General features: G+C 51.5%; 1 protein-coding gene and 1 pseudogene across 5 annotated transcripts in view; one reads left to right on the top strand and one right to left on the bottom strand.

Moving 5' to 3' along the window:
- Positions 1–27218, bottom strand: part of PACSIN1 (protein kinase C and casein kinase substrate in neurons 1) — a 75401-nt gene that overhangs the window by 6499 nt on the left and 41684 nt on the right. For all 4 annotated transcript variants that reach the window (XM_010358067.2, XM_030929273.1, XM_030929275.1 and 1 more), the window contains 2 exons: positions 2229–2354; positions 1122–1278 (listed from right to left, as the gene is read on the bottom strand). In XM_010358067.2, the coding sequence (XP_010356369.1) occupies positions 1122–1278; positions 2229–2291 (220 nt within the window). In that variant the 5' untranslated portion in view covers positions 2292–2354. The remainder of the gene's footprint in view (positions 1–1121; positions 1279–2228; positions 2355–27218) is intronic.
- LOC115896961 lies at positions 23908–24638 on the top strand (annotated as a pseudogene). The gene has a single exon (XR_004056912.1). The product of XR_004056912.1 is annotated as a histone H3.3-like (transcript).

The following is a 27218-nucleotide window of genomic DNA, read 5'->3' as shown; positions in this document are numbered from 1 at the left end:
TGCCCAGAGGCCCCCCTCACACCTCCCTTCTCTGAGGCTTTTCCCTTCCTGCCATAGCAACAGAAATGCCCTCCTCTGCTCTACATGGCCCCATCCTCTAGGGCCCACATCAGCCACTATCTCCAGGAAGCCTTCCCTGACTGCTCTGCCCTCCTGCCATGGCCTGCAGCCCTCGCTGCATTCTTCTCACAGTATCTGCAGCTGTACCTCCCTCCTCCTTATCTCTCCCGTCAGCGTGTGAGCCCCACAGAGTGGGGTCAGAGGGGGGCAGCCTGGACCCTGTGAGCTCTGACAAGCCCAGCACAGCGCCAAGCACACAGTAGGTGCTCTAGGAATGTTAGCTGAAGCTTGTGACAGATGCCAGGAGGCCATTGGGGACCAGTCATTCCACATTGACTTGTTGTTTGTGTACTGGCACCAGCTCTGTGCAGGGCACTGTGCTAGGTGGTGCAGGCCCAGCCCCTGCTCTCATGGGGTTTAGAGTATACTGCAAGAGAATAACATGAACAAGTATATGTAAACCGCAACTTGCAACTGTTCTAGATTAAAGGAACCTGAAGACACTATGCATAGAGGCAATGTGCGACTGCGCTAGATCCCGGACTAGCAAGCACAATTGTTATGGTAAATGTGTGTATGAGTTGTATTACATGTCCCAAATTTGATAGTTGAACTCTGGTTACATAAGCAAATGCTCTTGTTCTTAGGAGATACATAAAGAATTTAGGGGTAAACAGGAATAATGGCTCCAGCTTACTCTCAGAAGGTTCAGAACATATGCATATCAATAAACAGTCGGTGACAAAACAAACGTGAGGCCAGTGAGTCTGGGGGAAGGGTGTGTAGGAATTCTGTGTGCTACTGTTGCAGCTTTCACAAAGTTTGAATTATTTTAATATAAAAAAGTGTTTTGCTTTTTTTTTTTAATCCAACCTAAAGTTGTACAAAATACAGATGAACAGGTAGGCCTGGTTTGATCTAGGAGGGAACAGCGCCTGAAAAGGTCCTGTGGCTGGTAGATGCAGGGCATGGTGCATGCAAGCAGCCGGGGCTCCCAGGACCCAGACCGAGGGGGCCGGTGACGGCCGGGGGGCGCGCACGATGTGCGCCTGGGGGAGCACCTTTCTCGATGAGCTGGCGCCAACGCTTGGCCCAGTCCGTGAGCTGCTGCCCGTACGCCTTCTCGATCTTGGCGCGCTCCTGCACGCAGTTCATCAGGTCGTTGCATAGACGGTGGCCGTCATCGATGCGCTTCACCGTCCGCTTGTAGTTCCCCACCTGGCGGCCAAACAGCAAACACCACTCCCGCGGGTTCCTAGCGTCCCCTGCCCGGCCCGCCGCAACCAGCACGGCCACGCCCACTGTCTCCCGCCCCCGCCGTCCCGCCCACGGCCTCCGGCCCCGACCCCGCCCCCAGCCCCGCGGCCCAGCCGCAACGCACCAGGGAAACTAACTTTCGGAGGCTCCAGCACCCTGCGCCAGGCCCCACCGTCTACACGCACCCTCACCCCAATTTAAACATGATTTCCTCGCTGCCACAAAATGCAGAAGGATTTTTAGAATTTGGACTTGGGCTGGAATGAATTATTCATTTTGTTTTTGCGAGTTAAATCTATTATATTTATATAGAGTCATATAAGCGTTGAGTTGAGCTGCAGCTTCTTGACATAATATTATGTTTTGTAGACATCTCATTAAACGCTTATTAATTTAGGTTTGGCAGTTTTCGTCTTGGGTTTTGTGAGCCAATAGCAATTTTTTCCCTCCAGGTCTCAAATATTTCCGAAGGTTCTGAAAATGCTAGCTTCTGGCCGCGCCTTAAGGGGCCCCGTGGGGCTCTGGGAGCTCACTCCCTCTCTCTGTGTCCAGCGCTCCACCCCTGCCCACCTCAGCATCAGGGGCGAGCGAGGGAAACAGGAACAGCTGGGAAAGGCTGTGCCGTACCTGCCTGATGGAAGTGCCAGAGTCACAAAGGGCCTGTTCCCACATTGTGAAATGCCACAGGCTCTCTCTGGGGCAGCTGTGGGGAGAGAGGGGCTCCTGGCTCAGTGGGCAGTGCTCTTGGGCCACTTCATGGCTACCGCTGCCTGTTGGACACCCAGGGCTTTGGAGGGGCCTGGGGGACTGGGGAGTGGGGCCTGAGGTCATGGGGTGAGTAATAGGGGAGCCTGGCCTCCAAACAGCCAGGCTGTCTGGTCCCCAGAACCTGGAGATCATGACAGCCTCACCTCCCAGAAGCTGTCGGTGGTCTCCTCTGGAGCCAGTGAGGCCTCATCGTAGGAGCCGGACATGGTGTAGCCGCAGGGGGATGGACAAGTGCGGAGCTGCGGTTAGCAGGCTCAGCTGCTCATGCACTGGGAGGGCAGGAGAGAGATCCATGGAGATGAGAGAAGGGCCTTCCACCCTTTGCCCCATTCCAGTCCTGGGTCCCCAACCCGATGGGATGGAGCTCCATGGGAGGAGGCTTGCATTAGGATGTCAGCTTCCTGTCCAGAAACTAGCTCGCCAGACCTAGAGTAACCCCAACAGTCGCCCTGTAGCACCCTCATGCCCAACTCCCCATCCCTCCTCCTTCCCCCTCCCTCGAATCCATCCTCTAGCTCCAGTATGAGCACCTCCACTCAGAAGCCAGCCCCAGCCCCAGCCCCAGCCCCCAGAGCTGGTTCTGTCTCCTGGACTGTTGGAGCCCAGGCTCAGCGCCTCCTCAGTTATCTGAGCCCTGGGACCCTGTAAATGCCCTTCTGGCTGCCCTTGCTGCCAACCTCAGCAGCCCCCATTAGCTCCTTACAAATCTCCTGGGAATCCCGATGTGTGGTGTCCTGGCCCACAGGTCACGCCACCAAGATCTCACAGGTCACACCACCAAGATCTATGGGAGCATCTGGGGTGGCTGTGTCTGCCCTGGATCTGTCGGCAGGCATCACGGTTATCCAATCTAGGCCGTGCGCTGCCCCAGGGCCGCGGTGGGTACTCCCCTCCTCCCCTCCCCCAGCCAGGCCTCGCTGTTACCCCAGGCAAGAATGGCTCAGTAGTCAGGAGCCAGGACTCAAGAGGGCCAGGGGCCTGGTTTTCAAAGAGGCAGCAGAGTCCAGGCTGGGCCTGGCCCGGCTATGAGCTGCCAGCCTCTAGCTGGATCCCGGCACTAGGGGACACCTTCTTGCTTCTGCACTGCAGTCCCAGGACTATGAACCCTGACAGTGTGGATGCTCAGGGAGGGCTGGCCTCTGCAAGATTCAGCCCAACCTGGGGGTCCAGGGAACCCCCAGCCCTTACCAGCAGCTGGCTCTCAGGCTCAGGGCAGGGGCAATAACATGTAAGAATGGTTGGCTGAGGATGTCCCTTGCCCTAGGGTTCCCCATCTGTCCGGGGCCTGGGGCTCTTTCCCAGTAATAACCCCGTATTGCCTCTTGCACCCCTCAGGCATCTAAACGTATTTTGTTCCCTCCCTTTTAGAAGAACCACAGACAGACTTTCCCATAAACTCATGCACAGTGGGGGTGGGTGAGAGGGAGGACGGCTGGATTTCATCAAGGGACAAAGAAATGAGTCTGAATTTTTCTTTTCTTAACTTGGCACTTTTCACTTATAAAGCAGTACTTGCTTCATAAGGAACATTCTAAATTTAGATACAGAGAAGTAAAAAGCAGGGATGTTTAAGGAAGCATGGTCAGCCAGGTGAGCTAGGTATCCCTGGGGCCACAGTCCCTTCTAGAACCCTTAATGTCACACAGAACTCTGCCCCGACCCCTGGTAATGCATAGCTGCCAGTGGGCTGGTGGGGGGTGGGCAGGAGTTGGGTGGAGGGTAGAGGCATTCCTCGTGGGAACAAAGGTAGAACCCGAGCCATTTGTCTCTCACCCACGGTAATGGGAAAGTAACTTAATACCATACAATTGTCATTGATACAATTATGGGGTACACACCCTTCACCCAGCAACACCACTTCTAGGAATTTACTTCCAGTCAGTCAGCCAGATGATGCACAAGATTATTTACTACAGTACTGCTTGTAAACGCAAAAGGCCGGAAACAGCCCAAATACCTGTCCACAGAGGGCTGGGTCAGTAAGTTATGGTGCAGGCCTGTCTTGGAAGCTCTGCTCCTGAATGGAACCTTCCCCAGACCACATCACTAAAGCAAAAAGAGCAAGGTGTTGACCGTGTGGCTGGGAAAATACATAGGTAGGGAGTGTTTTGGGAGGACCACAAGAGAAACTGGTGATGGCGACTGTCTTCAGGGAATGGGGTGGCCAGGGTACGCAGGGGGAGGGAGACTTTTCTCTGTAGGTCCTTTCGTGCCCTTTTAATTTTGCCTCATGTGCATGAATTTTTTAATGTGCCTCGTGTGTATATTTTTGAAACCCTCCGGCCTGTGTTGGGGGAGAGCTGAGGGAGCTGGGAACCAGGATGGAGGGTGCTGTCAGCCTGGAGGGAAGGGACAGTGCAGCTGAGACCTGGTATGTCAGGCCAAAATGCCCGATGGCTGAGACCACTCTCCACCTCGTCCAGAAAAGGCCAGGCCCAAGGCTTTTGGAACTTGCTGGGGTCCACCCTTGGTGTTGGCAGGTAATGCGTCTTTGCAGCTTCCAGCTGAGGGAGCATGCGTAGTGGAAACAGCTCCAACCTCGGGGTCCCTGCTCTGCTACCAACCTGCTGTGTGGCCATGGGCAATTCGCAGGCCTTTCTGGGCCTTGCTGGGAAATGAGGATGATATGACTGACTGAAGGATTAGATGAGGTGGTTAGTGTCCAGCCCATGGCAGACTCCAGGCCCTCCCAACTCCAGCCTCAGTTCTGACCCACACAGGGGTGGGCTCAGGAACTAGAGCCAGGAGACAGTGTGTGGACCTCTGTATCATGTGGCTAGACACACGTTCCCACCCCACCTCTGCCTCTTCCAAACTAGCCTCACACCCCCACCCTGGGGGCAGGCAGGAGGCTCAACTCTGGACAAATGCCATGTCCTTCTTGAAGGGCAGTTGGCACCTGCTGTCACGAAAAAGGCTGCATCTCTCACCGTCAGAAAAGGATGTGGCTGGCACCTGGCACTCCCTGTGGGCACACTCGACATGCTCTTAACCTTCCTCAACCTTTCAAAGGGGCACGAGGCCCATCTGCCTTCTCTCACCAGTGGCTGTGAGGCTAACTCAGCCCTGAAGACCCTTTAGTGTCTCAATAAGTGACAGCTGGCATTGATTGGGCACGTACCATTCACATGTCGAATCTACCTCCTCTAATCCTCACCACAATCTGACCAGGCAGATTCTGCTGTCACCCCACACTGTAGCTGAGAATCCAGGGACTCAGGGATGTAACAGGGACAGAGCTTGTCCAGGTACCAAGGGGAGAAGTGAGCCCAGGGCATCACAGCATCCATCCCTGCGTGATCTTATGATTTAAGGCTGTCACAGCAATGACAGTGGCCAGCAGGCAGTGAGGGCCGAATGTCCCACACACGGTGCACAGCACTGCATGTGGGAGTTCAATGAATAGACAACGGCCGTGTGACATGGGAACTGCTGTTACACTGAGCAGCGAAGTAACCTGCCAGAGGTTGCTAAGTGTGATGATTAATTTCAGGGGCCAGCTTGATGGGATTAGGGGATACCTGGAGAGCTGGTGAAGCATTATTTCTGGGTATGCCTGTGAGGGTGTTTCGGAAAGAGGCTGGCATTGTAATCAGTGGACTGAGGAAGGAAGATCTGCCCTCATGCAGTGTGGGTGGGCACCACCCAATCGGCTGAGGGCCCAGAGAGAAGGAAGAGGCAGAGGAAAGGTGAGTTCTGACTCTCTTCTGGAGCTGACACGCTCCTCCTGCCCCTGGACATCAGATCTCTAGGTTCTGTGGCCTTTGGACCCAGGGACTTTGCATGAGCAGCCCCTGCGGTCCTCAGGCCTTTGGCAGATTGAGAGTTACCCCACTGGCCCCCCAGTTCTTAGGCCTTTGGACTTGGAGCCATGGTACTGGCCCACCTGGCTCAGCAGCTCACAGACGGCGTAACAAGGGACTTCTTCGCAATCATGTGAGTCAGCTCCCCTAACAAATGCCCTCTCATCCATCCTTTTCTACCTTCCTATCTATCCATCTGTCATCCATCCATCCATCCATCCACCCATCCATCCAATTGGTTCTGTCTCTCTGGGGAGCCTAATACACACAGCCTGGGAAAGGTGCAACTGGGACTTGAGCCCAGCGTCCAGATCCAGAGCACACACTCCTGACCACCACACTATCATTACATAGAGAGGTGTTGACATTAACATTGGCTATCACTAGCTAGCATTTACCGAGTGCCTACTGTGTGCTAGGTACTGCTCTAGACGCTTTATGTGTGCCTTATTTTCATTTACAGATGGGGAAACTGAGGCACAGAGTGATTAAAATAGTGCACCCATGGCCTTTGAGACAGTAAACAGCAGAGCTGGGATTCAGTCCTCGCTCCAGCCAAAGCCCCTGCTGCATGGCCCCTGCTGAGCCTCATTCCCCGGGACCCCCGAGGGAGAGCAGAAGCAAGGCTTACTGAGCACTTCCTCAGGACAGGCCCTCGCACCCAGCACCTCATTCATTCTTGCAGCAGTCCTCACAGGCAGGGGCTTTCTCTTTTTCTTCTTGCGGAGACCAACACTCAGAGAGGTAAACCAAGATCACACGGCTATAGGATGGCAGAGTGAGGATTGACCCTGGGGCCTGTGCAGCACAAAGTAGGATTACAACCCAGACTCTGGAGCCAAATAACCTGGATTCGAACCCTGGCTCTCGCATGTATGGGCTGTGAGACTGCGTGGATCTCTTCCTCTTCCCAGGCCTCGGCGCCCTCATTGGTAAAATGGGCTGTTGCAAGGATTAAATGGAGCACTAGACCTCGGGCCACTGGACCGCGCCTGACACACGGTGAGCTTTCCATGAGTGTCGGCACTCACTCTCCATCCACCACTGCCGTTGCCTGTAGTGGGGGCAACAGCTCCATCTCGGGTAGCCCTCTCTTTCTGTGGAGCCAGGAAGGGTCTTGTCTTTCTTGTCCATGAGGATGATGCAGCCTGTGAAGTGCCGAATGGGGGGTGCAGGGCTCTGGAGCCAGCTCCCCCAACTGCTACCAGTGAGATGTGGGCCAAGTCTGTAATGGAGGCCTCAGTGACAAAGGAGCCCCAGGGTAAAAGCGTCTCTCCTCAGGCCCAGGCATCTCCTGACAGCTGCCTCTAGGAGAACCTAGAAGGCAGGGCCCTCAGCTGTGTTCCACCTACTCCTGGCTTGAGGAAGGGACAGAGGAATTAAGAGCATGAGCCCGGAGAGGCCAGGCCTGGTGTGGTCCAAGGCGCTGTGTGGATTCCTACCTCAGCGGTCACCAACCACAGGCCTGGGAGTCACCCAGCTGCTCCCAGACACCAGCAGGTCCTGAGCCTCCACCTCCTGCCTGTCCTTGCCATATTATTCTCCACAGCCCTCGTCACCAGCAGACACGCCATCCACAGCACGGCATTCATCACGTTGCATGTCCTTCTTCCCACAGGAATGTCACTCAGTCCGGTCAGCGGTGTTTATCTGTCTGGTTCTCTGCCGTATTCCCAGCATCCAGTGTAGTGCTGGCCATATAGTATGTGCGCAGTGCACTTTTGTTGAATGAATGAATGAATAAATGCCAAGGACGTTCTGAACATTCACTTAATAAACCGCAGAAATGATGAATTTTCTATCCCAGAGCCAGACACAGCTACCTGCACACAGTGGGCACCCAGCCAATGTTGACAATGATGATGATGATACAACCAGAGCCAGGAGCCAGGAGGAGGCCCCGAGTCCCACCCACCTTCTGTCTCCAGGCCGGGCTTCTCCTGGAGATCCCTTCCCTCCTCTTGGCCAGCCCTCAGGGCCCGGTTCCAGGGTCTCCTCTTCCCTGTGGTCCCAGGACCATCCTGCCCTCAGCATGGCACCCTCCGTCCTCAGGGGTGCTGCAGCACGCAGGCAGCATCGACGACACAGCAATTTTGAGTGCCTACTGTGTGCCATTGTGAGCACCTCCTCACACGCTTTATCTCCAAACCTCACAGCCCACTGAGATGGCTGTTGTCTTCCCTAGTCTACAGACGAGTACCTGAGTCTCAGAGAAGTTAGATACCTTGTCCAAGGTCACACAGCAGGGAGGAGTCAGAGCCAGACTCAGACCCAGGGATGGTCCTTCCCCTGCCCCTGCTCCCAGCTCTCTGTGGGTGTCACTCCAGCCCTCCTGGCCTAAGGCCTTCTCCCCTGCCCGGAACAGGCTCAGCTCAGGGACAGGGCCATGGAGAAACCAGAGCTGCCTGCCTCTCCCCCAGGGTCTCAGGTCCCACAGACATTCCCAGCAGTGCCCCCCCAACCCACCCCTCGCCTCACCCAGAGATAGACCGACAGGCTCACAGCGCCTGACCTGGGGCCACACAGGGCCTCTGAGCCATCTCTGGGAGCTGGGGCTCCGAATGCAGCAGGGAGGATTCAAGGCAGCTGAGATGCACCGCGTCCACTAGAGCCTCTGCCCCTTTGCTCATGTCTCCCCATAACCCAGCCTAGAGCGTATGCCATCCTCCCTCCTGTCACTCACCCCTCCCCCAGAAAAAGCCTGCTTCCCTTCAAGGGCCAGCTCAGTCCCTGTCCCTCCAGGAGGCCTTCCCCAAATACCCCAGCCCTCGCCTACCCCTCCCCTCATCTGACACCAACCCTGTGGTGCCATTCTTAGGCATGCTCTGCCCTAAACAGTCTTGCTGGTTCAGGAGTGGCAACCTGGTGTCCCAAAAAGTCGATTAGCACAATAGTTAACAGCACCAAGGGGCCAGACAGAATGTCTGGAGATGAGGTTCAAATCCCGGCTCTGCCACTGACCTTGGCAAGTTAGTTAAACTCTCTGTGCCTCAGTTTCCTCATCTGCAAAATGGAGGTGATGATAGCACCTACCCCATGGGATTGGTGTAGCAGGAAATGAGTGCACATAAGGTCCAGAGTTCACCTGCAGTATTATGGGTATTAACAGGTACAGAGTCTTCATGACAGGAGCCTCATCTCTCTGGATCACCTGGCTCCCCTTCTCCCCTCCTCAGCTAACACCCCCAGAGTCCTTCCAGGACTGTTGGGCCTCACCTGGGACCTTCAGATATGCAGGTTCCCCATGAAAGGAAGATCTCAGGCCTGGCTTCCTCTTGCTTTCTCTTTGGGTCTGAAAACCAGTCCCCTGGACCTCCATCCCTTCTAACCTGGGGTGTTCTAGGCAGTCCCCAAGGGGCCTGCTCATTAGAAATGATGATCCCAAGGTGAGGAGGAAGGAGGAGGATGGAAACACAAATAGGGAGACTCAGGGAGGCAGAGCTCAAACCTTACTCAAGGTTGGAGGGCTCCAGAGAGGCCCAGGGCAGAGGGGACCAGGTGGGCTCATCCCAGCTAGGAAGGGACACAAGGCACCCCTTGGTGGTCCACCTGTGAGAACAGGCAAGCCTCAGACACAGCCTCAGGCACCCCAGCCTCTGTGGCTGGCCCCTCCTCCTCCCTAGCCCACTCCTGGTCTGACCTTTCACCCTTCACCATCCCTGTGCTCTCCCTTCCTCCTCTGGCCACCCTCTTAAGAGCCCAGACCCTCTCTCTCTCCTCCCAAAAATCACCCCAAAAAGCCCACATCCCTCCCCTGCTTTCAAGTCAAGTAGACAAGACACCATTTTGCACAGCCCACATCTTTAGAGGGCCTCTAAGCCTGTTTCAGGTGGGGCAGGTTCATCAGGGAATAAGACCAGCCCTTCCCTCATGGAGCTTACACTCCAGCACAGGCAAAAAGCCAAGAAGCAAATATAATAAATATCACCACATTAGGTGGTGACAACAGTTCAGAGAAAACTCAGCCAGCGTGAGGGACAGGGCAAAGGGTAGTGGAGAGCCACTGGAAGGTGGTGTATATATACCCCAGCTCCCCTGCCCTCCTGGACTGAGTCAAAGGTGTGTTCAAAATCTCTCCCAGAGCTCCCCAACTGGAGTGAGCTGAATTACCTGCAGTGGTAACTTGCTTGGTAAAGCACCCTGTTTTGGCTGCCTATTTCCCCGTCTCATTTCCCCACCCTCAGTGTTTCTGTGGGCCACCTCCTAAATGAATCATATCCTTGTCTTGGGGTTGGCTTCTGGGGGAGCCCAGAGTGAGATGCCCACAGATGGGGAGGCAGGGGCAGGAGCTTGTTGGGAAGGCAGGGCCCCCTCCTGTCTGCTCTGGGGCATCTCTTTTCTCAAGATCAGTTAGCACACACTTGGCTGCTCTGCGGGGATGCATCTGTCTGTCCTGTGCCCACTGCCTCTGTGGCTGCCTGGAGAGCAGGGGCCACGCCGCCCTCTCTGTCGGCAGCACTCCTGCTGGGAGCGCAGCACGTTTTTGCAACACAGGGAACACAGGGATGAGTTCCGACCAGGAAGAAGGGGCCGTGGCCCTCCCACTTCAGTGGCTTGTGTTGGGGTGCTTGCGGCTTGCTCTCTTCCCGGGCCTGGCCTGGCAGAGCTGCTGTGGCCACAGCTGGAGTGGAGAAAAGGAAGACGTGCGGACCCAGGGCAGGCCCAGCTTCCTGTCTGACCCAATGTCCCTGAGGCAATGGCCCAGGTAGGTGGGCATCATCTTCCCCTGTGAGGACGGAATCATAGGCCTCCACGACAGCACAGACGCTGAGCCAGCCCCCGAGGGAGACACTCCTGGCTTTACACTGCAGCCCTGATTCTCAGGGTGCAGAGCTGGGCTATAGCAGTGAATAAGACAGAAAACCGCCTCCCTTGTGGGGCTGACATTATAGAGGGGCTGAGCAGGCAAGAAACGAGATAAATAAGTGGTAATTAAGGATGTTAGAAGGTGACAAGGGCTGTGAAGGAAAGCAAGGCAGGGGAGGGGACAGGGAGGGAAGATGGGGGAGAGGAGTGGTGCTTTTGTTTGCAGGACGGTCACAGAAGGTCATTCTGAGCAGGTGGCCTTGGAGCAAAGGCCTGAGGGAGATGGGGAGGGAGCCAGGCAGAGCACTCAGGCATTCTGAACAGCCCGTGCAAAAGCCCTGGGGCAGAAGCTGGCTGCCAGGGTTGAGGAGCAAGGGGGTCATGTGGCCTGCGCAGAAGAGGGAAGGGGAGGGGTGAGGCTGAAGAGGTTGAGGGAGGGGACTGGGGAGGGCCTTGTAGGTCGGAAGGAGGCCTTTAGCAGAGTGACATGGAGCCACTACAGGGTTTGGGAAGAGGTGGGATGTGATCTGGCTTCTGTTTTAAAGGATCTATGGCTGCTGGGGGAAGAGCAAACCACGGTGGGGCAGAGTGGGCAGGGAAGCTCTAGGAGGTGGCTGCAGTCCCCCAGGTGAGGGAAGATGGGGGCTCAGAATAAGGAGGTAATGTTAGAAGGAGTGGGAAGAGGCTGGAGTCTGGAAGTGCTATGGCATTCCAGCCAACAGGATCTGCCAATGGTTTGGATGTGACGGTGAGATGAGAAGTCAAGGATGGCTCCTGCCGGACCAGCTGGCAGACAGAGCTGCTGTTTGCTGAGCTGGGGATACTGAGGGAGGAACGGTGTTGGAGGGGATGGGAGCTCAGTTCTGGAGCCCTGAGATGCCCATGGACAGCCAGCTGGAGATACCTCCTCACCCTTGCCAGCTCCTGCATGGGGGTCAAGGGCAGTGAGGAGGGACCAGCCAGGAGCCAGATTGTTCCTGTGTCTCAGGCCCCAGCCCCTGCTGAGCTCTAGGCCTCTCAGTCCTCCTGGGGCCTCCCTCAAGCTCCCTTTCACATGAGAAGGTCTGCTGGGGGAGGTCAAGTCTCAATCCGGCTTCCAGGTGGGTGCCCTGGGCTGTGGGTGCGTTGTGTGCAATGAAGTGGGGCAGGAAAATGTATCCCAGAAGCCCATCCTGGTGGACTCACTGCCCCAGAATCTGGTGGCAAGAATGTGGGAGAAAGACAGAGCAAGCACAGGCAGCCCCAAGCCGACCTGTGAAGCAGCAACCTGACAGGGAGGGGCCTGGGCCCAGAGGAGGCAGGCCAGGGGCGGGAGGTCGGGGTCAGGCCTGGAGGGCCTGCTGAGTGGACAGACACTCCTTCAGCTCTCACCCAAAGAACCTGCCCTCCAGGCCTCACCAGCCCCTGCTCCAGTGGAGGTGGGGGCAGCTGCTGACAGGCAACTGAGGCCAGCAGGCCCTGCTGCAGGAGGTGAGGCAGGGCAGATACCAGCTCCCACCCTGGTCGGGGAGGAGGAGAGTGCAGGGTTCGGAGGAGCAGGGGCAGGCAGTGTCAGTGCGCACAGGCGAATCTGCATCCCATTTCTGCCAACCCGAGACCTGCCCTTCTTCCTCCTAGGCCCTTGATCCCAAAGTGGGAGCCCCCAAGTCCAGCACTCTGTGGATGTGCATCTAATGTTTGCAGAAATGAGCAGAGCCACACCAGCTTCTCAGTGTGTATTCCCTTCCCCATCATGCGACCCCTCCTCAGCCCCTGCACCAGGCCCTCTGACTCGAGTGCCAGGGGAAGGGGTCACTCCACACTGTGGTCCAGTGAAAGACCCAGCTGGGCTCTCAGGGGATGCGGCAGAGAAAGCAGGTGGAGAAGGGCAGGACCTTAAGCACGCCCATAGTTGCACACATCAACCTTCTGCCCCCTCTCAGGCTACCATCTCCTCCCTATGCCACCCAAGGAGGCTCAGCTTCATCCAGGGCAAACCTGGACCAGGTGTGCCCCACCTGTGCACTCTTGTGGGCCCCCTCCTGTCCCCTCCCTGACCAGAGTTGGGACAGAGGGCCCAGCTCCTCCCCTGCACCCCACCCCGCCCCCTCCTGAGCAGCCGGCAGAGGCTCCTCCGCAGTGGCAGTGCCGGAGAGCTCCCCCAGCAGCAGGAGTCTGTCCCCAGGAGCACTGCAGCAGGGGGACGGAGAGCGCAGGAGGGAGGGCCACAGGCACTCTCACCCCATCAGAGGCCTGCTCCCTGGTGCCCCAACTTGGAGGCCTTGGGCTTGCTGGGGATGGGCACGGGGATTCTTTGGGAGATCAAGGGTTGGGGAGAGTTCACTAAGTCTCCAGGGAGAACGAGGAAGGGCAAGGGCCTGAGGATGGGGCAGGAGGTAGATGCCTCTGACCTGACCAGGGAGCTCTAAGCCCAGTGCCTGAGACCATCCAGGGCCAGCAGGGAGGCTCTGGCGTCATCGGGAGATCGTGGGAGGTGAGTCTGCTTATCCCAAACAGCCAGAGCCTAGCAGTACCTTTGAGTGGGACTGGGGCATCCTTACTCCTCCCTGCCCTCTGCCGCCTACCCTGTCTAGCTTCAGACTGTGGGTCCCTGGAGGCTCCAGCTGCCCCAAGGAGGGGGCATGGCTGCAAAGTCAGGACCTGTGGCAGTGGTGGAGACAAGAGGTACAGAGGAGGAAAGGCAACAGGGACAGTCCCCCGATGAGGAGGATCAAGGCTCTGACGAGACCTTTCAGGATGCTGGCTGCACCCCACAGCCCACTCCCCAGCCGGGTCCCCGGCCCAGCCCCTCCGGATGGCCTGTTTGGCTCCTACCAGGTGCCGCTGGTAGGAAGGCAGGGCAGTCCCGTTCCCCACTCTCCACACAGCCTCTTCCAGCCATCGAAATGCCTACCTGGGCCTGTGTGGGCACCAAGCTGCGGGCAGGTAGGAGCTTACTGCCCCCGCTGGGCCAGGCCAGGGCCGGAGGGGCTGGCTGTCCTCCTTCTCCTCCGTGGTGGCGGGCGGAGAGGGGGCCTGGCGCCGGGCTGGGGGCTCGGTCCTCTAGGGTTCCCTCCACTGCTCACTCAGGAAGGCAGCAGCGCCAGAACTGCAGGAGCCAGCTCCCTCCACCGCTGCCTCCTCCCCACTCCCCCCTCCCGACCCGCCTCCTTCTCCAGCCACCCACCTCCTTCTGCTCGTTTCTATGGCAACTGGGCAATGCTCTGCACAGACAGTCTCCCTCCCATGTACAGCAGGGGACGCCCGCCTCCCGCACGGCGCCGCATCAACATGGGCACACACGCACACACTTCACGGCCACAGACAGGCTGGTGGGTACACAGGCTCAGCCGCCACCCTCGCCTGGGGAGCCCTGCTCCATCCCCTTTCTTCCCTTTCTCCCCAAGATCCCACCTCCCAACCGTCCTTCCAGACAGCTGCACATTTCCATGTACTTCACTTGGGTCCTTAAAATCTCAGCGCATGCTGCTCTGTGAGGCATTTCTATTTGTTTAATCATTTATTCTCTCATTTGATGAAAACTCAAAAATTTGAGTTTTTTCTAGGCCAGGCTGAGTGTGAGAGATGCTCATGCACAACCTCGTGCCATGAGACTTCATACCCATTTTACAGATTGGAAGCTGAGGGCCACAGCAGTAAAAGAATTTGAGTGTCCAAGGTTCCTGGGCCAGCTGTCGGCACTGAGACCTTGGGATGCCAGTTCTGACGCTTCTCCCACAGGCCATGGCTGCCACACACCAGTCAAGCGCACACAGGGGTGGCCCATACACACTCATGTGTGTCCAGGCCACGTGCACCCCAACGACACACTTACAGATACAAACACCCATTACATGTATTTGCACACATGCATTTCCACAAGTCTGTGTATCCTCCTACACATGCACCTATAACACACACGTAACTGCGACACTAACATCAGCATATGCACATCTTGAAGACACGTGCACACATATCTACATGGATTCAGAACCTGTAACACACAAACCCTTCCTATACAAACTCAACGCGGCACACACAAGCCCTGATGCTAGCCTCATGGGCGGGGTTCAGTGATGGGAGTAGAAGTGTCAGGATCAAGGGGCTGAATAACGAGTGGCCTCCCAGGGGAGGATTTGCCTGTCTGCTCTGCCCCACCTGGGGATCAGGCACTAATCTGATCTTAGCAGTGTCTTGGCTCTGCTGCTGAAGGGGAATGCGGTGGCGGTGGAGACCGGGCCCACCCTCCCTCAGTCTCATTCTGAAAATCCTCACTAGATCCCCCCTAGAGCCCCCTCAGCCTAGGGGGCTCACACATATCCCTCCTCACCCCTCTAGCATCGGTACTTGGAGTTATGACAGGGCACAGTGAAATGACTCTCCCCAAGAAGAGAATTCCAGGCTTCACACAGGGTTCTAGACTTCTGCCACCCCCTAGGAGGGACAGTGTGGGTGGTGGGTGGCAGGAGACCAGAGTGGCGACTGGGGCCCAGGACACACAGCATGCCCCACAGGACGTGCTGTCCCCAGCCCGGCACCACCGCAGGGCCTCGGGCAACGGTCACTGCAGCCCCTGTGCCCAGGGTAATTCTCAGGGACCCCACGCTCCCCAGAGAGGGCAGATACAACAGAAAGGAACCAGAAGCCACCACAAATTAAGAGAAAGGCCCTCTTTTAATAATAATGATAGCTCCTCCGTATTCATCACTTCCAAGACCCCTCTCAATCACAAGGCAGCTGCTGGTGAAACTCAGACATAATTGCATGATGCATCCCAGTATTAGAGATGTCAAGAGATAAGAGAAAAATCATCTCTGGATAGAGAAATGGGGCATTTCATCCATCCAACAGACACTGACTAGGCACCTACCATGTGTCAGAGATGGTTCTAGACACAGATACAGCTGTGGGCAAAACACAGTCCCTGCCCTTGAGGAGATGACGAGCTAGTGGGTTCCTGAAAAGCCTGGGCCTGTCTCAGGGGCTCTCCTGCAGTCTTTGGCTGTCACAGGGCCTTGCATGGTGAGGCTACTGGACTGATTAGGAAATAGGCTCCGAGAGATTGAGCAGTTTGTCCACAATGACAAACGCAGCTAGTGGCTAGGCTGGGATTCAAGCCCTCAGCCTACCAAGCCTTTTCCAGTGCCTCACGTTGATTCCATTAAGAAAGATCTGATTGGGAAACACAGCACCAGCCACTCAGTTTCTAAAAGTTTCATAGCCAAGTTCACTTCTATCCTTAGATTAAAGGCAGGATGAGGCCGGGCACGGTGGCTCAAGCCTGTAATCCCAGCACTTTGGGAGGCCGAGACGGGCGGATCACGAGGTCAGGAGATCGAGACCATCCTGGCTAATACGGTGAAACCCCGTCTCTACTAAAAAATACAAAAAACTAGCCAGGCGAGGTGGCGGGCGCCTGTAGTCCCAGCTACTCGGAGGCTGAGGCAGGAGAATGGCGTAAACCCGGGAGGCGGAGCTTGCAGTGAGCTGAGATCCGGCCACTGCACTCCAGCCTGGGCGACAGAGCCAGACTCCGTCTCAAAAAAAAAAAAAAAAAAAAAAAGGCAGGATGAGATCGTAAGTACTTGAAGTCCCAATCAAGTGGTGGGCACAAGGACCCCACAATCAACCTCAGAAGTGACTTCCAGCCTTGCCTTCCTTGGGCCAGAAGTCTGATGTCAGCCATCCCCAGGCCTGGAGGTCCTTGGCAGGGCGTTCAGGTCAAGGCCTAGGCCAGGAGGGTGGGGGCTCCCAGTGCCCAAGAGCAGAGGCTTCCTAGAGAGTGAGGAGGCCTCAGCTGGGGGATAGGGAGGGATTAAGTTCCCAGGTGCTGTAAGCAGAGCCCCCTGCCCACCTGCCGGCCCCCAGCCCTGGATCATCTTTCTCCTAAAGAGCCGGGTTCCATCCAAGGATACCAAAGACAGCTGCCCTCCCACCCACCCCTCTGTCAGCCTGATCCGGCCCCATCTGCTGCCTAGCAGACCCCACGTCCTGTCCTCCCACACTCACGGATTCCAGACAGGCCCTGTGGAGGAAGCTGACCCCTTCTGTCTCCCCCTCCTTCCCCAGCCCAGAGAGGATCCACCCCCACCCCACCCCCACTGTCAGCCTAATCTGGCCCCATCTGCTGCTGGGAATGAAGGCCCTCTACTCTCCCACTTGCAGGTCCCACACTGGCCCAGGGACACCCCCTACATTATGTATACACACATACACACACGTGCATACACACACACGTACACGCACACACACACTCCATGCCCAACCTCAGCTCCTGTTCCTGAACCTTAGCCATGTTCCTGTCCCACAGGTGAGATCAGAGGAGGCTGTCTGGCCCACACCACAAGGCAGCGGCCCTCATGCCCCTGGGAGATGCCTACTCCTTCTGTCAACCCCCTCCTTGCCTCCTTATCCAGCTCCCCAAAAGCATTCATTGCCCCCTCTCCCCAGCTCGGCACAGTTATCCCACGTGTTCCCCAGAGCCAGGGAAAATGCAATCAGTGCTCATTAGCTACTGCTTTGCATCTCATCTGCATAATATTCCCATGACTGTCAAAATGCCAGAATCCTCCCCAACCCCAGCCCACAACAGGCATGGCTGGCCAGCTCTAGAGAAAGAAAATGGAAAGGCTTTACTGGGATTCTGTGTAGGCGGCTAAGCACGTGGGGTGGGTACTTGGGAGGGGGAAGACTAAAATGTCCAGTGGCCCTGGCAGGCACCCGGAGGAAGAGCAACAAATATTACAATCACTGAGTCCCTGCTACATCTAGGCACTGTGCATGGTGCTTTATACCGTATCCACTGTTTTTTCACAATGAGCCATTTTACAGGTGTGGAAACTGAGGCTCCGGGCAGTTAAGGCCTGGCTATCCAAGGCCCAGCGGCCTATGCACCACCTGGAAGCTGGTCAGAAATGCAGCATTTCAGGTCCCACCCCAGACTTCCCGCATCAGAATCTGCATTTTCACAAGATCCCAGGTGATCAGAGTGTGAGACTTGTAGGTTAAGGGGCTGGCCCCATACTGTAATTCACAGCTGCAGGATGAAGCTGGTGTCAGTACTGAGGTGTCTGACTAAATCCCATGCTAGTTTCTTCGTGCATTTAACAAGCATTTCCTGACTGCAGCTATGTGCAACACTGCTCTAGGGTGGAGCACGGTAGATAAACAGACGACGTCCATGACCTCAGGGAGATTTCATGCCAAAGGGAGACATATCATAAATAAATATGTTCAAATGGTGAGCAGTGCTACCAAGAAAATTAATGTGGGCTGTGTGCAATGGCTTACGCCAGTAATCCCAACATTTTGGGAGGCCGAGGCGGGCAGATTGCCTGAGTTCAGGAGTTCGCGACCAGCCTGGGCAACACGGAGAAACCATGTCTCTACTAAAATACAAAAAATTAGCCAGGCGTGGCGGCATGCACCTGTAGTCCTAGCTACTCGGGAGACTGAGGCAGGAGAATTGCCTGAACCCAGGAGGCAGAGGTTGCAGTGAGCCTAGATTGCACCACTGCACTCCAACTCGGGTGAGAGTGAGACTCTGTCTCAAAATAATAACAACAATAATAATAATATTAATAACGTGCGTTAAAGAGACAGAGAATATGAGGCAGGAACATTTTAGAATCCCCCTTTGAAGAGATGACATTTGAACAGAGATCTAAATAAAGGGAGAAAGGGAGGTATGTGATGATTTGAAGGAAGAGTATTTCTGGCAGAGGGAACAGCAAGGGCAAATGTCCTAGAGGTGGCAGTAAGCTGAGCACAATGAAAGCAGCCCTCAGCTGAATGGTTGGATGGGTGGATGGGAGGATGGATGAATGGATGGTAGGTAGAGCAAACCAGACAGAGAGAGGTGGCAAACGAGGTAGTGATAAAGAAGAGGCAGGCAGGGGCTGGCTCCCAGAGGGCCTTGTAGGCCATGGTGAGGACTCTGAATTTTATTCTAAGTATGAAGGGAACCCATTGGTACTTTTGAGCAAGGGGAGAAAGGGATCTAAATTACGTTTTCAGAAGATCACAGTGGTTTTTACATGGAGAAGTGATTAGAAGGAGACCAGAGCTGAGGCAAGGAGACCAGTTAAGAAGTTTTTGCAATATTTAGTGCTAATAGCCATGAAAATGCATGTCCAAGAATGTTCATAGAAGCTTCATTCTTAATATCTCCAAATTGGAAGCAACCCAAATGCCCACCCACAGAGGGGCTGACAAACAAATTGTGCAGTTTACTGCATGTAGTTGAGGTAGTTTGCTGTGTAGGATTTCACTGTATAAATTCTACTGTGTGGTTTGTTCACATAGTGAAATACTATACAGCAATGAAAAAAATCCCACTACACATAATCACATGGATAAATCTCAAGACATCATACTGATTCTGTACACTAATAACAAAGAATTTCTGACAAATTCTGAAAGTTTTCTAAAATTTCTGAATTTCTGAAAAAATTTAAGAAACCAATTCTATTTATAATAACATCAAAAAGAATAAAATACTTAGGAATAAAGTTAACCTAGGAGATGAAATACTTGTAAACTGAAAACTATAAAATATTGATGAAAGAAATTAAAGAAGACACAAATAAACAAAAACATCTCATGTTCATGGATTGGAAGACTTAATACTCTTTACTTATTTTTTTTTTTTTTTTTAGAGACGGAGTCTCACTCTGTCACCCCGGTTGGAGTGCAGTGGCACAATCTCGGCTCATTGCAAGCTCTGCCTCCCGGGTTCCCGCCATTCTCCTGCCTCAGCCTCCTGAATAGCTGGGACTACAGGCACCCGCCACTGGTTTCACTATGTTAGCCAGGATGGTCTCAATCTCCTGACCTCGTGATCCACCTGCCTCAGCCTCCCAAAGTGCTGAGATTACAGGTGTGAGCCACCACACCCGGCCCTTATTATTCTTAAAATATCCATACTACCCCAAGCAATCTACAGATTCAATGTAATCCCTCTTAAAATCTTAATGGCATTTGTATAGCAATAGAAAAACAAAAAATCCTAAAATCATAGGAACCACAAAGACCCCCAAAATAGCCAAAAAAATATTGAGAAGAACAAAGCTGAAGGCCCCATACTTCCTGATTTCAACACATATTACTAAGCTACAGTAATTAAAACAGTATGGTACTGTCATAAAGACAGCCATATATGCATATTATGGTCACCAGCAATAAATAAATAAATAAATAAATAAATAAATAAAGACATACAGACCAATGGAACAGAATGAAGAGCCCAGAAATAAACCCACACATATATGGTCAACAGATCTTCAGTGAGGGTGCCAAGCATACACAGTGGGGAAATGATAGGAAGGATAGTTCTTCTTCAACAAATGGTGATGGGAAAACTGCTTTCTACGTGCAAAAGGATGAAACTGAATCATTATCTTACACCATAGACAAAAATCAGCTCGAAGTAGACTAAAAACTTAAACATAAAACCAGAAACCATAAAATTTCTAGAAGAAAACATAGGAAAAAATTTGAGGACATTGACCTTGGCAATGATTTCTTAGATCTGACACCAAAAGCACAGGCAACAAAAACAAAAATAGACAAATAGGACTACCTATCAAACTAAAAAGCCTAAACACTGCAAAGGAAAAAGCAGAGTGAAAATGTAACCTGCTGAATGGGAAAAAAAATTGCAAACCACATATCTAACAAGGGACTAGGATCCAAAATATATAAGAAGCTCCTATAACTTGATAGCTTAAAAAAATTTAAAAATGAGCAAAGAGCGTGAACACACATTTCTCCAAAGAAGGCAGACAAATGACCAACTGGTATATTTAAAAATGCTCAGCCGGGGCCGGGCACAGTGGCTCAGGCCTGTAATCCCAGCACTTTGGGAGGCCAAGGCGGGCGGATCACGAGGTCAGGAGATGGAGACCGTCCTGGCTAACATGGTGAAACCCGTCTCTACTAAAAATACAAAAAATTAACTGGGCGTGGTGGCGGGCGCCTGTAGCCCCAGCTACTCGGGAGGCTGAGGCAGGAGAATGGCGTGAAGCTGGGAGGCGGAGCTTGCAGTGAGCCGAGATGGCGCCACTGCACTCCAGCCTGGGCAACAGGGCGAGACTCCGTCTCAAAAAAAATAAAAATAAAAAAAGCTCAGCCGGGCGTGGTAGCTCACGCTTGTAATCCCAGCACTTTGGGAGGCCGAGGCATGGCAGATCACGAGGGCAGGAGATGGAGAACATCCGGCTAACACGGTGAAACCCCGTCTCTACTAAAATACAAAAAATTAGCCGGGCGTGGTGGCGGGTCCCAGCTACTCGGGAGGCTGAGGCAAGAGAATGGGAGGCTGAGGCAAGAGAATGGCGTGAACCCGGGAGGCGGAGCTTGCAGTGAGCTGAGATCGCGCCACTGCACTCTAGCCTGGGCGACAAAGCGACACTCTGTCTCAAAAACAACAACAACAAAAAAAAAATTAAAAAAAAAAAAAAAAGCTCAACATCACTAATCGTTGTGGCAAGGCAAATCAAAACCACAATGAGATATCACCTCATACCTGTCAGGATGGCCATTATTTTAAAAGTGTTATTATAATAAAATAACAAGTGTTGGCAAGGATGTGGATAAATTTGAACACTTGTGCATTGTTGATAGGAATGTGTAATGGTGCAGCTGCTATAAAAAAACAGTATGAAGGTTTTTCAAAAAATTAAAAATAGGCTGGGCATGGTGACTCACGCCTCTAATCCCAGCATTTTGAATGGCAGAGGCAAGAAGATTGCTTGAGCTCAGGAGTTCAAGATCAGCCTGGACAATATAATGAGACCTCATCTCTACTAAAAATAAAAATAAAAATAAAGAAAACTTAAAAAATAACTACTGCCAGGCATGGTTGCTCACACCTGTAATCCCAGCACTTCGGAAGGCCAAGGTGGTGGATCACCTGAGGTCAGGAGTTCAAGACCAGCCTGGCCAACATGGTGAAACCCCATCTCTACTAAAAATAGAAAAAAATGGCCAGGTATAGTGGCACATGTCTGTAATCCCAGCTAATTGGGAGGCTGAGGCAGGCGAATTGCTTGAACCCGGGAGGTAGAGGTTGCAGTGAACTGAGATCGTGTCATTGCACTCCAGCTTGGGCAACAAGAGCGAAACTCCATTTCAAGAAGAAAAAAAAAAGAACTACCATATGATCCATCAATACCACTTCTGGGTATTTATCCAAAAGAATTGAAATCAGGGTCTCAAAGACAAATTTGTACTGCTATGTTCATCACAGCATTACTCACAATAGCCAAGATATGGAAACAATCTAAATGTCCATCAATGGATGAATGGATAAAGAAAATGTGGTACATACACACAGTGGAATAGTATTTAGCCTCAAAAAAGGAAATCCTATCTCATGCCACAAAATGGGTGAACCTTGAGGATATTATGATAACTTAAATAAGCCAGTCATAGAAGGACAAATACTGCATTATTCCACTTATTTGAGGTATCTAAAGTAGTCAGATCCATAGAAACAGGAAGGAGAATGGTGGTTGCCAGGGGCCGAGGGGAGGAAGAAATGGGGAGTTGCTATTCAATGGGTATAAAGCTTCATCTTTGCAAAATGAAAAAATTCTAGAGATCTGTTGCACGACATCGGGCCTATAGTTAATACTGTACATTTAAGATTTTGTTAGAAGGGTAGATCTCATGTTATGTGGGTTTTTTTTTTTTTTTTTACCACAATAAAAGTTTTTTTGAAAAGACATCATGCCAAGCAAGAGAAGCCAAACTTAAAAGAGCACACACAGTAGATTCTATTTATGTGAAGTTCAAGAATAGATGAATCTGGACTTCTGATTCTGAACAAGATGGAGTAGACACACTTCTCCTCATTCCTCCTGCTAAAGCCACCCCTATATATAAAACAAACAGAAGAAGACTGTGAAAGGTAGAGAGAAGGCAGGCTGACCAGAGACCTCAGGACCAAACAGTGACAGAGCAGTGAGTTCCCTGGGTTTTCTTTGTGCCCAATATATGCCAGATTTGGAGGTGGAAGAAATCAGCAACCCAGAAATACCAATAAACATAGACAAAAACAGCCCCAAGAAAAAACCTGTTCTTTGCTTCCTGCTAATGGGTCTAAAACATAATAAAAAAGAACAAAACAAAAATAAAAAAGAGGAAAACCTGCTCTCTTTAGCCAAAGGATCAGCAGAGACCCAGCCTAGCAAGACAAAAACCTTTAAAACAATGACCTCCCTACTCTAGCCAAACACCATGGAAGAAACTACAGCCCCAGGCCCATGCTCCCCTGTGAGGAAAGGCCTGGTGGGGAGCCTTTCATGGCCATAACTAGGAGCCCCATCCCCCACCGCCAGGGCAATAACAGTGAAGAATGAGGGAGAGCCAGGACTTCCACTCCACCCAGCAATAACAAGGTGCCCCTCCCTCTCCATGCTGGGTTGACTTTCACCCCCACCCAAGAGTAATCAGGTGGGTGGAGACCACATAGGAGCAGTAACAAGGCACCCTCCCTTCCCATGCAGGGAAGGATCATTGAAGCCAGACCTCCCACCACTGCCCAGAAGTAAGGAGGTACCCCTGACCCCCACCAGGGTGTCAACCAAGGTCAAGTAGGGGACCTGGATTTCTACCCCCACCTGGCATTAATAAGGGCCAGGGTTAAAGGAGGCCTGCTGAAACAGATTACAAGAGGATCCAGCATCTCATAACATAATACTCCAAATGTCCAGGATATAATACAAAAATAATTTGTGGCCATGAGCAATGGCTCACACCTGCAATTCTAGCACTTTGGGAGACCACGGCAGGAGGATCGCTTGAGGCCAGGAGTTTGAGACCAGCCTGGGCAACATAGTGAGACCCTGTCTCTACAAAATGAAAAAATTAGCCTGGCATAGTGGTGCATGCCTGCAGTCCCAGATACTTAAAAGCTTAGGTGGGAGGATTGCTTGCGCCCAGCAGGTTGAGGCAGCAATAAATTGTGATTGTGCCATTGCACTCCAGCCTGGGCAACAGAACAAGACTATCTCAAAAAAATAAAAAAGGAAAAACTTTTGTCACACCAAGAACCAGGAAAATCTCAAATTTCATGAGTAAAGGCAACCAACAATGCCAACAACACCATACTGGAATTATCTGAGAAGGATTTTAAAGCTGCCATCTAAAAAATGCTTTGGCAAGCAGCTATGAACATGTTTGAAACAAATGAAAAATAGATAGCCGTCGCTCTCCAACGCCAGCGCCGCCTTTCGCTCGCCGAGCTCGAGCCGAAGGAGAAGGGGGGTAAGTGAGGAGGTCTCTGTACCATGGCTCGTACAAAGCAGACTGCCCGCAAATCGACCGGTGGTAAAGCACCCAGGAAGCAACTGGCTACAAAAGCCGCTCGCAAGAGTGCGCCCTCTACTGGAGGGGTGAAGAAACCTCATCGCTACAGCGTCTGGTGCGAGAAATTGCTCAGGACTTTAAAACAGATCTGCGCTTCCAGAGCGCAGCTATCGGTGCTTTGCAGGAGGCAAGTGAGGCCTATCTGGTTGGCCTTTTTGAAGACACCAACCTGTGTGCTATCCATGCCAAACGTGTAACAATTATGCCAAAAGACATCCAGCTAGCACGCCGCATACGTGGAGAACGTGCTTAAGAATCCACTATGATGGGAAACATTTCATTCTCAAAAAAAAAAAAAAAAAAAAATTCTCTTCTTCCTGTTATTGGTAGTTCTGAACGTTAGATATTTTTTTTCCATGGGGTCAAAAGGTACCTAAGTATATGATTGCGAGTGGAAAAATAGGGGACAGAAATCAGGTATTGGCAGTTTTTCCATTTTCATTTGTGTGTGAATTTTTAATATAAATGCAGAGGCGTAAAGCATTAATGCAAGTTAAAATGTTTCAGTGAACAAGTTTCAGCGGTTCAACTTTATAATAATTATAAATAAACCTGTTAAATTTTTCTGGACAATGCCAGCATTTGGATTTTTTTTTTTTTTTTTTTTTTTTTTTTTTTGAGATGGAGTCTTGCTGTGTCACCCAGGCTGGAGTGCAGTGGCGCGATCTCGGCTCACTGCAAGCTCCGCCTCCCGGGTTCACGCCATTCTCCCGCCTCAGCCTCCGAGTAGCTGGGACTACAGGCGCCCGCCACCACGCCCGGCTAGTTTTTTGTATTTTTAGTAGAGACGGGGTTTCACCATGTTAGCCAGGATGGTCTTGATCTCCTGACCTCGTGATCCACCCGCCTCGGCCTCCCAAAGTGCTGGGATTACAGGCTTGAGCCACCGCGCCCAGCCTGGATTTTTTTAAAACAAGTAAATTTCTTATTGACGGCAACTAAAAAAAAAAAAAAAAAAAAAAAAAAAAAAAAAAAAAGAAAAATAGATAGCCCAAGCAAATAAATAGACACGACAAAGAAGAACCAAATTGATAGAATTTTAGAATGCTGACTGGATGGGCTCAACATCCAGTGAGCTTTGTAAATAGAATGGAAGCTGGGTGTGTTGCCTCACGCCTGTAATCCCAGCACTTTGGAAGTCCAAGGCAGGCAGATTGTTTGAGGGCAGGAGTTCGAGACCAGCCTGGGCAACATGGTGAAGCCCCATCTCTACTAAAATTACAAAAATCAGCCAGGCACGTTGGTGCACACCTGTAATCCCAGCTACCGGGGAGGCTGAGGTACAAAAATCCCTTGAACCAGGGAGGCAGAGGTTGCAGTGAGCTGAGATTGTGCCACTGTACTCCAGCCTGGCGGGTGACAGAGTGAGACTTCATCTCAAAAAAAAAAAAAAAAAAAAAAAAAAAAATAGTACAGAGGTAAGAGATAAAAAAAAGTCATTGAATTTGAAGAGAGAGCAATAGAAATTACCCCAATCTGAACAACAGAGACAAAACAGACAAAAAAGAAAGAGAGAGAGAAAAAAGAAAAGGACAGAACCTCAGGAACCTGTGGAACTAAAATAGAAGCTCTGACATTCATGTTTTTAGAGTCCAAGAGGAAGTGGAGAAAAAGTGGGGGCTGAAAAAATATTCAAAGAAATAGTAGCTGAAAACAATCCTGAACTTGGCAAAAGACAAACAATGGATTTAAGAAGTTAAGTGAACTCCAAAGAGGTAAAACCCCAAGAAATCCACTCCAAGGCACGTCATGGTCAAACTCTTGAAAACTAAAGACAACGAAAAAATCTTGAAAGCAGAGAGAGAGAGAGAGAGAAATGACACTTTATTTAAAAGGGAAAAACAGGCCGAGCAACATAGCAAGACACTATCTCTACAAAAAAAATTTTTTTAAATCAGCTGAGTGTGGTGGCGTGCACTTGTAGTCCTGACTATTTGGGAGGCTGAGGCCTCCTGGGCCCAAGGATTACTTGGGCCCAGGAGTTCAAGGCTTCAGTGAACTATGATTATGCTACGACACTCCAACAGAGTGATACCTTATTCCTAAAAAAAAATCTAAAAATAAAAAAAAAATACAAGGAAAAAACAAATTACAGCAGATTTTTAAAACTCAAAAACCATAGAAGCCAGAAAGAAGTGGCAAAACAGTTCTCAAGTGCTGAAAGAAAAGAACTGCCAGCCCAGAGCCATATATCCAGAGAAAGTATCCTTCAGGAATGAAGGAAAATCAAGGTATTCTCAGATAAATAAAAACTAAGAGAATTTTTTGTTAGCAGACCTGCCCTAAAATAATAGTTAAAGGAAGTTCTTGAAACTGAAAGGAAAGACAAAAGAAAGAATCCTCCTGGAACATTGGGGAGGAGGAAAGAAAAATGGAAAGAGTAAAAATAGGGGTAAATATGATCAACTTTCCTTCTCTTAAGCTTTCTAAATTATGTTTGAGGGTCGAAGCAAAAATTATAACATTATGGCCAGGTGTGGTGGCTCACACCTGTAATCCCAGCACTTGGGGAGCCCGAGGCAGGTGGATCACTTGAGGTCAGGAGTTCAAGATCAGCCAAGCCAACATGGCGAAACCTTGTCTCTACTAAAAATACAAAAATTATCTGGGCGCAATGTTGGGCACCTATAATCCTAGCTACTCGGGAGGCTGAGGCAGGAGAATTGCTTGAACCCGGAGGCAGAGGTTGCAGTGAGCCTATATCGCACCACTGCACTGCAGCCTGGGTGACAAGAGCAAAACTCCGTTAAAAAAAAAAAAAAAAAAAATATATATATATATATACACACACACACACACACACACACACACAAACACACATAACATTTTCTGATGTGCTTCTCAAAGCATGCAGAAAAAATATTGTTGACAATTAGATTATAAATGGGAGGGTAAAGGAACTTAAGGAGAAGTAAGCTTTCTGCACTTCACTTGAACTGGCAAAACACTGACGCCAGCAGGCTGTGAATGGATGGATGGATGGGTAGATGGACATGGATACAGACAAATAGATATAGGTATGTAGCTATATGTGGTAATACCTAAAGCAACTACTTAAAAAAATCTATACAAAGAGATACACTCAAAAACACTACAGATAAGCCGGAACAGGCAAATCTAATTCATAGAGATTGAGGTCAGAACAGCAGTTGCTTCTGGGAGATGTCAACAGGC

This window comes from Rhinopithecus roxellana, chromosome 4 (genome assembly GCF_007565055.1).
Source record: "Rhinopithecus roxellana isolate Shanxi Qingling chromosome 4, ASM756505v1, whole genome shotgun sequence".
NCBI lineage: Eukaryota > Metazoa > Chordata > Mammalia > Primates > Cercopithecidae > Rhinopithecus > Rhinopithecus roxellana.
The sequence above is the reverse complement of the archived record's forward strand: the minus strand, read 5'-3'. Positions and strand labels throughout refer to the sequence as shown.